The 14,849-nt window shown below is 37.4% G+C and overlaps 1 protein-coding gene across 1 annotated transcript; it reads left to right on the top strand.

Annotated features, from left to right (window-relative positions):
* The first annotated feature begins 259 nt into the window (after positions 1-259).
* On the top strand, positions 260-12,538 carry LOC107788123 (bifunctional dethiobiotin synthetase/7,8-diamino-pelargonic acid aminotransferase, mitochondrial). The gene is made up of 16 exons (XM_016609780.2): positions 260-1,064; positions 2,359-2,529; positions 2,746-3,007; positions 3,370-3,450; positions 4,321-4,441; positions 5,582-5,730; positions 5,919-6,013; positions 7,215-7,330; positions 7,403-7,549; positions 8,439-8,572; positions 8,677-8,808; positions 8,982-9,116; positions 9,839-9,951; positions 10,715-10,908; positions 12,120-12,206; positions 12,305-12,538. The coding sequence occupies exons 1-14, from the start codon at positions 343-345 to the stop codon at positions 10,878-10,880; spliced, it is 2,544 nt and encodes an 847-aa protein (XP_016465266.2). The 5' UTR covers positions 260-342; the 3' UTR covers positions 10,881-10,908; positions 12,120-12,206; positions 12,305-12,538.
* The last annotated feature ends 2,311 nt before the right edge of the window (positions 12,539-14,849 follow it).

Raw genomic sequence — 14,849 nt, 5'->3', positions numbered from 1 at the left:
GATACTCATTCTTTAGTTAGTTTGTTATTGTATATTAGTTTTAGGTCATAATCTTATTTTAAAATTTGGAACCCACACAGTTCAAATCGTACATGTGCCTCTGCGTATAGGCCGCCTGTTGCAAATGCGATTTATGGGTTATAGCAAATCGCCATCGTATATGCACTTATAGCAAATGCGACTTATACGGCGCTTATAGCAAATGCGACTTATACGGCGCTAATAATATTATGTTCTACTGACAAATGCAACTTATATCAATAAATTATTTCCAAACACCACGTCGCTAATTTCTAGCCGTTAGCTTTCACTTCCCCTCTCTCTCTCTAGGGTCTATCTCTCATGTCACCTACTACCACTCTCTTCGCCGCCCTCCTCCGCCGTAACCACCACCACCTCCTACGCCGCGGTCTCTCAACACATTCACAACCGCCTTCCATTGAATACTCACTTGCCCACCCAATCTACACCATATGGGCTGCGAACACTTCCCTCGGCAAAACCCTGGTCTCCGCCGGCCTTTCCACTTCTTTCCTCTCTTCCTCAAACCGCAAATTTCTCTACTTGAAGCCTGTCCAAACAGGTTTCCCATACGACTCTGATTCCCGCTTCGTTTACAACAAATACTCCCAATTTTTCTCCTTAAATAAACCTGAATTCTCCGTCTTCACATCGAATCACGTGCTCAGAGCATCCGTTCCTGCTTCAAATGCTGTTGTTAGGGATGAAACGGGGAGAAGTTGTGGGAATGGGGTTGTGAATTTGGGGTTTTACCAGGAGAGTAGGTTGCGAGGGACGAGTGAGAATGGTGAAATGATGGAGGGGTATTCGAGGCTAGTTTGTAAGACGATGTATGGGTGGAAAGAAGCATTATCGCCACATTTGGTGGCGGAGAGAGAAAATGCTAGAGTAGAAGATGCTGAGTTGTTGGGGATGTTGAAGGGTTGCTTAGGAATTGATGAACTGGAAAGTGGTGAAAAGGGTGAGGTTTTGTGTGTGATCGAGACTGCTGGTGGCGTTGCTAGTCCTGGACCATCTGGTTCGCTTCAGTGTGACTTGTATCGGTGCGTGGTTCTTTGAGTGTTCCTTCAAAAAAAAATTAACTTTCAATATGCCAAGAGGATTAACTGCTGAAAAATATATGTAGATAAAAATTATTTTGTAGTTGAGAATATATTTGGAAGGATACATCCGGAATCTTTTACTAGTAAAAAAGGACTCCAATAGGAAGCTTACACGTGTTAGTCCTCATCTTGAAAAATAAAAATCTACATTTGGTCAAGCTTCGACCTGGTGGAAGTGTAATGAACTTAATGATTAGAGTGATTGACTTGGTGGAAGTGTTATGAGCTTGATGCTAAGAGTGCCGTAGTATCAAGCCTACTTGACATGTTATAGTTGCTTGTGCATATGTAAGCAAAAACAGAAATATCAAGCCTCCTTGATAGTGTTATAATTGCTTGTACATATGTAAGCAAAAGCACAAGCGTAGAATCTAGTCAGTTATCTAGGTTAAAAGCCCAGCTCACATTCCTAACAGTGATTAGCACTATTCCTTGAAGGAATGTTCTTGGTGACCAAGTTAGGGAGATGCCTTTTGAAAATAGGCAACCTTTGCAACAAGTGCGCTATGTCAGTATTGACCCATCTGACTACTTTTTGATGAACTGAGTTGGCAAAGGGGATTACTTGACAGGAAAAATTATAGAGGAGGCAATGTGACTGTCAAGACTTCTAGCATAATATAATGTTTTCTAGCTATCTTCTCTTGTTTTGAACCCCTAAAGTAGCAATCCATGGTTACGGACCCACTAGAAATGCAAAGTAAGAACGATTAATGTACAATCACTTTTATTTGTTCTTGCCGAATGACTTGTAGTATCGACTTCAACCTGAACTTTTGTTGAGAATCTTGCAAAGAGTCAAGGTTTGCTAAGCTACTTCACCTTTCAAGAAGGGATCATCGGAAAACTGAAGACAAACAGTAGAAATGTGCTTAGCTGTAGGATACATGCTACTCACACTGTTCAGTATTCAAAACTAAGATGAATAAGAATTGCAGAGGTGGATTCTCAACCTTATAATGGTGCAAGGAAGATCTTCCTTTATTGGTTATCTAATCACCTATAACTGAATACTTGCTTGGGAAAGTTTCTTTTACTTTTGTAAGCAAATACTTTAGATGTGTTTTAAATAAAACAATATTAGTATCTTTTACTCTTGTAAGCAAATACTTTAGAGACTACAATTTAAGTTTCAAATGTAACAGTTTTTTTTTTGTTGGCAGATTCTCACTTTTACTTGTTATGACTCAACAGCCAATTTCCTTTATTTCTAATTTACTTTCTGCTTTTGCAGACCTTTCCGCTTCCCAGCTATTCTTGTTGGCGATGGAAGGCTAGGGGGTATTTCAGGAACTATTTCAGCCTATGAAAGTTTGAAACTTCGAGGTTATGATGTTGTTGCTGTAGTAGTTGAAGACCATGGCCTAGTTAATGAGGGTCCTATATCATCTTACCTGCGGAGAAGGTGAATCTAAAGATGTTTTCTATTGGCGTAAATGTGTCTTTTGTATTTTAGTAGAAGATATAGGTGGTTTAACACCACAATATAGGCACTGTCACTTTTACATTCTAATGCTTCAGTTTAGACCCTAATGTATAGATGGGTATACCATCCAATCTTGTTCCGTGTATTTTCACTGTGAAACAAAAGGAGCAGAAAGCTTATTTCCTTGGCTGACAGGGTCCCCGTGCTTGTGCTTCCTCCTATACCGAAGGAGATGTCAAATAACCTAATGGAGTGGTTTCAAGAAGCACTGTCTACTTTTCATTCTCTTCAAGAAATAATGCAGTCAGCTTTTCTGGAGAGAGCATCTAGATTACGCAACATGCCAAGGAAGGCACATGATATTTTCTGGTGGCCCTTTACTCAGCACAAACTTGTACCAGAAGAAAATGTGACGGTTATAGATTCACGATGTGGAGAAAACTTTGCTGTGCACAAGGTTGTGAATGTTGCTTCAACTTATGAAAATGGTTTTGTTTCTTGTCACCTAGCATTTAGTTCATCTCTATAATACTTTTAAAAACTCATGCTCAGCAGTCGATACTAAAAAAAGTGTGCTAAAGCTCTTTGACTGATGCTTATCTACATATTAGTGATAGTGTTCTTGCTGATACATAGTAGTGATAGTGTTCTTGCTAATATTGTTCTAATTTTCCCCTTCACTCTTCTCTATGATGTCATAACTGTGTCCATCTGTCTGCTGTTTCTACCGGGAGAGGAAAAAAATATTTACTATTCCTTTCCTATGCTGCGTGTTACCCTTCCATTTACACGCTGATTAATTTTATGCTTTTGCTGTAGGTTAATAAAGTTGATTTAATCACCCAACAATTTGATGCTTGTGCAAGTTGGTGGACACAGGGACCTGATGCTACTTTACAGGTCAGTCTGTAGATTCGTCATTATTAGTTGCAATTTAGTCTACCTTATGATTGTTTTATAGCAAATCTCTGTAACCAAGAACTTTTCAATGGCATGTGCATGTTTGTGTTAGAATAGTGAACAAGGAGAATGAAGATGTCTATGATTGGACACTACAATTTATGGGAACAATTTTCTAGGAGAGTAGGATGTAACACCTTGTGATTTAACACAATTGTAATTTGAATGCCTTAAACCTTGATGCACTCAAGTAGTCCAATTCGTTTTTGTGCGAGTGCTTTTTTTTCACATGTACGAATGTAGCTGCAATGTCTGATTTTTCTTTTACCTTTTCCTTTTAGTTAGAAAATCCACTATGTTATTACCTTGTTTGGAAAATATTAGTTCATAGTACATTTATATAACACTTCTCATCTATGTGGAGTAAGGAGTCTTTCCAAGTAAGAGGGGTTTCCCGTTATAGGAACTGACTGGGTCTAAGCCAAGCTTTATCAGCTAAGGCATTGAAGGAGACAATAAATCAGATAGCTTGAAGATCCTAGCCCTTTCTGGTCTTCTCCCTCATAAGATCCACTCAGTAATAGTATTAATAATACTTATCTTGCTTGTGAGTGAGGTAGATGTGGGATTGTTAACATTTTTAACTTAAAAATAAGAGAATGCGACAAATTCGACAATTAGGTAGATCAAACTTCCATCATGGTGTTTCAGATTGATATGAAATTTTTGAATTCATATTTAATCATAGCAGCAATTCCTTCTGCAAAGGAGTCCTTTTGGATGATTTTGGGTCATATGTGGCTAATTAGGAATGTCAGATGGGGCATACTGTAACTCGATTTTGTACTGTTTGTCTTTAGATGGTTTCAGATTGAGCTTGCAAGAGATGTGGGTTATGCTACTGCTAGATATGGGCATGTAATGTTTCCTGAAAATGTTTATGAACCGGCTTTGGAATGTGCTGAACTTTTGCTTGAAGGCGTGGGAAAAGGTTTTTCTTTCAAACCCTGTCCATGCGTTCATTTTCATTTCTTAGGGAAATCTGCTAGCTGGGGCCTAATCAATGTTCTTATCTTTGAAACTATGTATTCTCCATGTTTCAGCATAGAGGAGAGAAATTCTCTTATATTTCACTTAAGTTTTTTGTAGTTTCCGTTGATTACAGTTCTTAGAGGGGCCATGTTGCAAAATTTTTTATGCAGCAATTTTTTCATGTGGTAATTTATTGACATCTTTATCAATGTGTAATTTGCGTTATCCTACATGTTTGGAAAGAATTCTAACTATCAAAACATAAGCTGCTAAACACCACTTGTCAGGTTTATGGAATGCATTGATCTAACTTTGCTGCTTATATCTTTTTTTCTTACTAAGAAATTCAGAGAAGTGGTTGAGCTGTTATGGACTCAAACATTCACTTGATCGCTGGATCAGATAAACCTGCTAATTAGGACAGTTGACAGCTCTCTTCTTTATGTAAAGGTTAATTTCTGCACGTGGCTTTTGTACCAAACACTAGCGGATCAGAAAATCAGGATCTCCTCCTCAAACTCAAAGAGAAAGTTGAAGCTCAAGAGTAGAACTAGTTGTTCTTCGCATGTGTTATCTGCATAATTATAATCAACACTTTCTGGCAAAAGAGTAGTGCTTTTTCTGCCTCTTTCAAATTTTTGCTGACTTTTACATTTGTTCCCTCCCTAGCTTTCCCTGTCATTTTTAATCTATGTTCCTGCTTTGTGGGTCAGATGCTTAAGTTTACAGTTGACACCAATGCAACACATCTTAATGCAGTCTAAGCATAGAGCAAATGGTTTTTGATAGATTTTGTCAACAATTCCTGTATGCTTGTTCATTAACCATGATAAACTAAATCTACATGATCTGCATACAAGAAGGATATTGAATTCCTTTTCTTTTATTTCTTTCCGATTGTCCAGATTGGTATTTCTTAGATTTTTTGCGGTCCAAAGTTTTAGTTAGACTGTCCAAATCTTATGTGATGGTATTGCAGCAAGTGTTGTGTGCCATTTGAGTGTGTTTCATGTTTGGTAGTAATGCGGTATGCCTTAATTATGTTAAAATACTTCCAGACTTTACTAAAATTAGTTTTTGAACAACATTGTTTTGGTAGGGTGGGCTTCGAGAGTGTACTTTTCAGATAATGGCTCTACTGCAATTGAAATTGCTCTTAAAATGGCACTACGGAAGTTCTTGTTTGATCACAGAATTGTCTCTGATGATTTGGTGGCTGAGAGTGCTGAAAGTCGTGTTGAACTAAAGGTTGGTCTACTACATTTCCTCCAAGTAGTAGTGCTTTGTTTACCTGTTGACTTGATAATGTTGATTATTAAGTTGTCAATAAATGAAAGTTTCCTCCTTTTCACAAATTTGATTGCAACAATAAGTAATATCAACCATATGCACTGGAAAATGCTAGTTTATGTATGGAGCTTTCTGTCATGAACCAGGTTTTAGCCCTCAGAGGATCTTACCATGGCGACACTTTGGGTGCTATGGAAGCACAGGCACCATCACCTTATACTGGATTTTACCAGCAACCATGGTATGGCCTTATCTTTGTGAAAGCATTTAAATATTTCTTTTGGGTGCGAATTTTCATCGATGTAAAAGCATTTTGTTATTCGCTTAGGAGGTCGAATTTTCATTGCCATTAGATATCATTGGCCCATAACTAAACAGGATAACCTAATAATTTTTGTGGGTGACAATCTTTCTGCATGATAATCAAGGCTCTAGAAAATGGGAGCTCTTTTCTTTTGGGCTTCTTTTTCATTGGAACAAATCATGCATATATTGATGGTACTTATATCTTATCTTTAATTGTCTTTATATCTGTTTATTTTTGATAAAATAACAGATGATCTTGCTATAATCTTGTTTTTAAGTGTCTCACACAAGTATGATTCTCGATAAAGAGCAATTGATCATCTGTATAAAAGTTTTTTCCACCCCTACAAAGCTCTTCTGTTTTTCTTTCCGTATAGCCCATATGAGCGCAAGAGAGCCACTTCCATGCCCTGCCTTGCCTCGCCTCATTTCCTTTAAATTGCCCAAATGGGAAACATACTTTTGACTGGCCGGCATTACCGAGTTGACTCTAAAAGGATTCCATACTATGCTCCGGGGCTGATACACTTCCTGGCCGTGAAGGAAGATATGGTTCACGTGAATGTTTTTTCAGCAGCTTATAGTTTTCTTTGATAAGCCAAATGTTATATGGTATAAATTGTAGATATGGAGACAAAAGATCCACTTAAAGCTGAATAGATCTTGTTACATGCAGCTCTCTAATTCTAATCAGCATAAATCTACTGAATAGTGATTAGATATTTCGTTATTTCTTGAACTTAAAAAGATGTTCATAGTACTGTCTGCATGTCCGACATGATCCTCTTGAAGTCATGCGTTGAGGATAAAGTGCCAAAAGCTAGAGCTCTCATGATTATCATCCTGATTTCTTGTGAGTATTTGGATACTTCTGTAAGATTAGTTTATGAAGTTAAAAAGAAAACTTGTACAGTTGTACTCTCTCCCGGTGTTTATAGTTGTGAAAGAAACACTTTATGCCTAACGTTGACGGAATGTCAATCCTCTTGGGTTATCTATTCTGTCCAAGGAAACTTCAGTGATTTGTTCTTATTCAAGATTTTGTATGTCTTGCCAGTTAGGGTGAACACCATTTCTTTACCAGTTTTTCCTCCCTAGGTAAAATCTGAAGTATTGAACATATTTTAAATTTGCAGGTATAAGGGAAGAGGTCATTTTTTAGATCCGCCAACAGTTGCCATGTGTGATGGTGTCTGGAAACTTAGCCTTCCTCAGGAGATTGAAACTCAAAAACCCAATATTGAAGATTTGAGTAAGTGAAGCGTAACTTATGATGATATTCTTATTCCAATTTCAATACTACAAGTATTCGTTTCTTCATCAGCTTTCAGTTTGCGTGAGGACATATTCAAGGAAAGTCGTGACAATTCAAATCTTTCTGAGATATATCATTCGTATATACGGCAAGCATTACAGCTACTTATGGACTCAAGCGGATCTACTCGGACCGGGGCATTGATTATAGAACCAGGCAAGACTTTACCCATAAGCACAAGTTTATTTTTGGTCCTCTTTTTCCCCACCATTTTTCTTTCCTTCTTGCTCATGGTTCATGCATATGTAATTCTTGATGTATTGTATATGATTTGCTTTTCCCGCCTCACCTATCAGTTGATGGCCAGTTGGAGGCCAAACAGAATGAGGCATGTTATAGGGAGTCATTATGAGACAACAAAATTTTCTAATTCATGGAATTTTCTGTTATTATGAAATATATCATAAATAATACGTATTGTGTATGACTATGTTGCGCGGACTCTTCAAAATCCTTGCCGCACGGCATGGGTGTGAGTGTGGGATCCGTACCGGATTTGGTCAATTTACCTTGGGTACTTTGACAACGTTCTATGACCAAGAAGTATAGATTGGATCGGGTATTTTGTAAATATTCCATCAATATGTCATATATATATATATATATATATATATATATATATATATATATATATATAGTTATATAAAGTATGAGAATGCTTTTCTAGTACGCGAGATATCTTCTGAATAAAATATTGGTGTTTATAAAGAATAAAGTTTTATTTGTTGTAGTTTAATTACTTTAATTGATCGAAATATATACTTTATATGTTGTAATATACATTTATTGGTTGTATCCTAGCACCCATATCCTCACTCGGATCCATACCCTCGAATCCTAAAATATTATGTGATGAAGTATCCGGCCTCTAGATCCGCACCCGGATCGGATACCCGCGCCCTAGTTCGAGCAACATGGGTGTATGACATTCTTAATGATTTTCTTGAATATCGAAAAATGACATAATTATTGAGTTTATTCCACACTATTCGTAATGATTCTTTTACTTTCTATGACGATTCCTTTTACTTGCAATTATTTGCAGTGATACAAGGTGCTGGAGGAATGGAAATGGTCGATCCACTATTTCAGAGAGTACTTGTTAAAGAATGCAGAAGTCAAAAGATTCCTGTTATTTTCGATGAAGTTTTTACGGGATTCTGGCGTCTGGGAGCAGAGGTTTGTTTGCTAAATCACTTTGCGGTTCTTACCAGATTACTTGACGTATCATTTCCATGGTTGAGCCGTTAAGGAATTTCAATTTGTATCTTTTGCTTTTTCAGTCTGCCACGGAGTTTATCTGCTGTAAGCCAGATATAGCCTGCTATGCCAAGTTGATGACTGGTGGCATTGTGCCCTTGGCTGTCACTTTAGCATCAGAAGCTGTATTTGAAGCATTTGTTGGAGATTCAAAGGTATATCCATCAGTGTTTACTATCTGTATGTCAAGTATTTCTTTTTGTTCTAATAGGCTTGTCAAGTATTTGCTTTTCATGAGCAAAAACCATCAGTGGTTAAGCCCAATTAAAGTTCTCAAATATAACTAATATCATATGATTGGTGGTGTAACCTCATTCCTTTGCTTCAGCTCCAGGCTCTCTTGCATGGTCACTCTTACACTGCACATGCAGTTGGTTGTACCGCTGCTGTAAAGTCAATCAAATGGTTTAAGGACTCCAAAACAAATCCTAATTTGATATCTGAAGCCGTGCTGCTCAGGGAGGTATGTGAAAATGCAGTGAGTGATAAATGTTCTTGTACTTTAATCACTGGGATTGTGCACATTATCGATAGAACGATGATTAATTATTCATTCACTTGCTTTTCCCTAAAACAGTTTCACTTATGAAAATTTCCTAATAACAGTTTTCTTCTCTCCTAAGCTGTTTTGAGGGAAACATGTAAATATCCTTGTTTCTGTCTATTCAGCACAATATTCTTAGATAAACAAAAACCTCTTTGCACAAATAATTGGAGCCCATCAAAGCTGGGAAAGCATACTAGTCCAGAATATTAGTAGCATACTTTATAGCACCAAGTGTGACTTTGATTGACTTTAAAAATCATCATATAGGTTTCGCCATGTTACACGGATCCTTCCTATACCTTGACGTACCTGTCTCATCTGGGTTTGATAAGGTGTGGGTACTCCATGCAGATTCTTCATAAAAACACACTAATATTTAGCAAAAGCCCTGATGTACCCCATACTGGATATTTCCACACACCCATACTAGAAAGTATCCAGTCATCACATTGATCCAAATTTCGACTATTATCCACCGACTAAGTTTGAACAAAAAATGAGGAAAGATAGTGCAGTAGCACTAGGTAACCTTGTAAAATAATTGTAAGGGCCCTGCTATAAAGGATGAATTCCCAACATCTTGCTTTTGATCACGTTGTTTGTTCTCCCACTCTTAATCATTTCTTGGGTGTTTGCAGCTGTGGGATTCAGACTTGGTGAGACAGATTTCCTTACTTCCAGCAGTGCATAGAGTGGTTGTATTGGGGACTCTATGTGCATTGGAACTTCGAGCAGAAGGCTCTGACGCGGGGTATGCAGTCTATGCTGTTTTCTCATAAATTAATTGTTCTGACTTCTGTATTAGTTCTCATTGACAATGCACTGATTGTTTACACATGGAAAATCTTAATGCTTACCTTAAATACCATATTAAAGTGGTGCAACATATGAAAGCTGTAACAAAGAGCTCCACTTAATTAAGGAGCTAATTTTCATTTTTTGTGAGCTCAATTGTAATATCCTTGTACTGTCTTTTTGCATCGACTTGATGCTAGGCAATGAAACTTTTGCTTCGTCAAAAAAAATAAAATAAAGAGCTCCACTTAAGAATCATATATAAGCTTGTTTTATGAATTCAATCAAGTGGACTGCTTTTTTGACGTGTAATTCATGGGACAATACCCGGCAAAACTTACACGTGGGACTTCTTTTCCTTTTAACCCTGAAGTACCCAAAGGATTAATGCCCCATTTGGACAACATTTGGTTGAAGGAAAAGACGAGTATTTGAAATCGAAGTTGCAAAAGAGTATTTGGAGAGTGTCTTTGGACTTGAATTCACTTAAAATAAATTGAATTTCTGAGTGAAAACATCACTTAAAATACTCCTCAAACTAGTTTTTCAACTTCAAAATCTCTATTTCAAGTTGAACTAAGTTAACACTGATTTGCAATTAATATTTCTGTTCAAACATCTTTGCATACAATATTTTGGGTTGTTGTTATCTCCAAGTCTTCATTCCGTGTTTCCAAGTTTGATACTTCTGAAGCTCATTTGTGTCTCAAAACATGCAGGTATGCTTCACTGTATGCCAGATCTCTCATTCAGAAGCTCCGTGAAGATGGCATCTATATGAGGCCTCTTGGCAATGTCATTTATCTCATGTGTGGGCCTTGCACATCTCCTGAGAGTTGCAGCAACTTACTAAACAAGGTGTATAGAAGACTTGAGGAGCTTTAAACCAGTGAATCTACGTCAAAACTAGATGGTAATCCTTCTGCTTTCTTTAATGGTTTACTAGCTATCTTGAAATCTATTCAGTCTGCTTCTTGCCTTCTAGGCCCTGTAGCGTAGAGCTCAGGATTACAAATTGTCACTCCTTTTCTTCTTGTTCTTTGTTTTTTTTCATAAGCTAGAGTGAAACATATCAATAAAAAAAATAAAAGCAGGATCCATTCTGGCGCGATCCTTCTATCAACTCCTAAAAATAGAAAACGTATGCAGCAAAGAGCTAGAACAGGCCCGAAAGCCCTAATTATTACCGAAACAAATAGAGAATGTTGCCTGAAAAAAGTCATCTTCGTTCGAATTTAGCATTCTTTGCCTCTCCGACCACGGAGAAGACTACCTTAGCCATATCAAGGTGATTTAATTGCTAAAGGTGGATTTTCTATATTGAGATACCCAGCATAACTACCACTTGTTGATTGTTTAGTTTCACCTAGACCTAGAATTTTGACTTCTTATTGTCGGTAGAAATCTGAGTGTTTGGTTGGACATCCTCCTTTTATAATAAAGTATTAGGGCTCTACATTTTTAAATATAAAGTGAAATTTGCAGAGAAGCCGCCAATCTAAGAAAATTCTTCTTCTAGCAAAGGGGCATCTCACCAAACATATTAATCGGAGTAGGATCGATAGGAAGTGTAGGAAATTCACCAAGTCTTTGAATATATCCATCCATTCCGAAACCACTCAACCCCATTTGATGAATTTTCAACGCCTCGAAGGAAACTTGTTTTTGTAGTATCATTTTTTGTTCATATGAACTGCATTGGTGCAAGGATTTGATTCAGGCTTTTCAGTATTTAGTTGAAGGTGGGAGCCTTGGTGTAACTGGTAAAGTTGCTGCCATGTGACCAGGAGGTCACGGGTTCAAGCCGTGAAAACAATCTCTTGCAGAAATGCATGGTAAGGCTGCTTACAGTAGACCCTTGTTGGTCCGGCCTTTCCCCAGACCCCGCGCATAGCGGGAGCTTAGTGCACTGGGCTGCCCTTTTTTTTCCAGTATTTAGTTATCAGTTATCTGCCATTTGTGGCCTTTGCATTCAAGGTTTATCTGCCTTTCCTCCTCTTCCTTACTGTTCCATCTATGTTGTCTCCCGATACAACAAAACACAGAAACCATATTGTTTTTGAAGCATGACATCTTATTAGCTGCTTATATTGTCAAGAATTTTTTTGACCTGAAATATTGTAGATTAGAGAAGAGGCATTCAAATGTACTAGTTCACATATCACCACACATCTGTGTGAAAGGAGATCACGTCGCTATTGGACACTGCAGGTTAAAATCAAAACTTGTGTTATTATTTTCTTTCTTTTTAACTTTAAATTACTTCCAATTTTGTAATTTGTTATTAACATATTTTGGCTTTGTGACAGGCTTCTGGCAAAAACTGTGAAATTCAATGTGTTGAAGGTGATTCCATCTGCTTCTGCTAGTGGGGAAAAGAAGCATTTTACAAGACTAGAGCTTAGTATCTGTAGTTTTGTAGTTATATTCAGAGATTAGAATTATGATGAGACTTATCACCTAGAAAGCTGGATATTGTAAGGATTTCTTCATTTCCAGCATCGCATATTGATTAACTTCAATTATGCAACAAAAAGTAAAAACTTGTGCAATATGTAAAGGAAAAAACAATCATCTACAGATTTCTGTCAAGGGACACCAGACTCAAATAAAAAAATTTATGACTTGAGAAAAAATAATATAGCCATAACTCATGCTTCCATATATTATAACTCGAGATATTACACTACTAATAGCTGCTGTATAATTAACACGAATATACAGAAACCACCACAATATCCCTCTAAGAAACGCCCCTAAGCTGCAGAAACCCTCCTTAAACTACTCTATTTTAACATGCTATAGTTTCTACAGAAGTAAACTACCTAGCTACTACATAAGACATGATATACATAGTACCCCTCGTCTCAACATATCACATGAATCATGATAAGTTTCAAACAGCCCCATGTTAAAATACCAGATAGAATATGATGATAACATAGCTAGCTAGTCGTAGATGTACATAATAATTCTGCCTTAACGATATAATTATTTCATGTTAATTAAGTCTTTAGAAAATCTAACTTGAGATGCTGGTTTAAAGTTCTGTATAGGAACAAGAGAACTGAACGTCGAACCTTAGCATTGACACCATCCGGCACGATCCTGTTCTCGGCTTTCCATTTCAGGTAATCGGTACGTTTGAAAGGTGTGAACCCCATGAAATCCAAGAGAATGTGTGTTAATATAAGCACCATATCAATAAGAATACATACTAAAAAGGCGAAGAGTGCCTAGATTTTTCATAATTCTGTGTCTTCGCGGAGTCCTTAATGCAAAGCTTCAAATTGGAAAAAATTGATACTTTACACAGACGATGCTGTTGCAATTGTGGCAGAAGTGAGAAGACTAAGAAAAGCATGAAATATAGCTACTAAGATAATTACCTGCGAAAGCCATGATTAGATATTGAATGCCAATAGCTATTCTACGAGTAACTATAGTTGTTCCACGAGCAGGGAAGCCAAAAACTTAGACCGTATATATAAGGCAAAATCTATTTTTTACCTCTATATATTATGTTTTGAATCCCCTTGACACAGTTCAAAACCTTTGCAAGGTCATTGGTTCAATTCCAACTAGCTACAATCTTTTTTATAAGATTTCTTTAACCCCTTAGCGAAAATCCTGCATCCGCCACTATCCACGAGTACATCATAAGGAACACAGCCTAAACGGAGTTAAAAATCATATATATAGATAGTATGAAATCGATACTAAAAAGCAGCCAATCGAATAAGCAAAACTACCAAAAAGCTAACAATTGTTTATGAAACATATAAGTGAGACTTTGAGAGCATGTTCAATTAGACAACCATAGGCAACAATATAAGAAAGATCAGAAACATATAAAGCAATACCATTTACTGCTAACAATAATTTTCTGACGACCAAGAAACTTGAACTTTGCACGACGCAAAGCTTCTTGAGCGTGATGACTGTTTGAATCCCTGCACCTAACAGAAAGCAGAACCTGGCCAATAGAAATGCGCGCACAAGTCCCAAGAGGCTTTCCAAATGCTCCCCTCATATAGTAGTGTGTACGCAAACCTTACCCTTACCCTGGGGTAGAGAGGCTGTTTCCAAATGACGACCCTCGTCATCCTTCCCTCCAAGAACTCCCCACCTTGCTCTTGGGATGACCCGAACTCACAACCTCTTGGTTGGAAGTGGAGAGTGCTTACCATCAGAGCAATTCACCTTGTCGAGGATGAGCTCTGACCCTAAGGTGAAAAGCATCCTTTCCTGCATTCTTTGACATGTACTTATTGCACGCTATACGCGCAGCTTCCAATGCCTCACTAGACACATTTTCTTTCTCCCAACTAACCAAATGAACACAACACGGAAACTCATCGACCCCCTTTTTCTTCGTACCAACGTCGTAAATCCTGATCTTAGGATCAGGCACACCACGACAATACCGCGATTTTGGATAGGGCTTGGTGTGCCAATACCGCGATTTTGGATAGGGCTTTCCCTTTATTTGACGATAACACCTAGCAGGTCCTATAACCAAAACAAAATTCAAGTGACCGTACAAGCACCATTATACAACCTATCAAAATAGCTAAATTTCACCTTGCCACAGGCAAATTATTTGCTTCAACCTAAATTTTAAAGTGAACTATTCCCATTTTCGTCAAAATAAAGGTCAAAAGTGCACGTTTATAGCAAAAAGTATATTGCTAAGTGCTAACATTTATTCTCTTATCAATCTCTCCGGAGTCTAATCCATAAAAAGTAAATACTTACGTAATAAAAATAGGCATGTGATGCATTAGTCAATAGATTTTCAGTAGAAACATTCTTGATTATAGTTATGCAGAATCCCAGAGACAAAACCAAGAA

This window comes from Nicotiana tabacum, chromosome 18 (assembly GCF_000715075.1).
Source record: "Nicotiana tabacum cultivar K326 chromosome 18, ASM71507v2, whole genome shotgun sequence".
NCBI lineage: Eukaryota > Viridiplantae > Streptophyta > Magnoliopsida > Solanales > Solanaceae > Nicotiana > Nicotiana tabacum.
This window is presented reverse-complemented; position numbering and strand designations above follow the sequence as displayed.

Coding starts and splice junctions, on each gene's coding strand:
- LOC107788123 (XM_016609780.2), top strand. CDS start 343: ATGTCACCTACTACCACTCTCTTCGCCGCCCTCCTCCGCCGTAACCAC. Junction 4,442..5,581: donor GCTTGAAGGCGTGGGAAAAG/GTTTTTCTTTCA, acceptor TTGTTTTGGTAG/GGTGGGCTTCGAGAGTGTAC. Junction 6,014..7,214: donor GGATTTTACCAGCAACCATG/GTATGGCCTTAT, acceptor TTAAATTTGCAG/GTATAAGGGAAGAGGTCATT.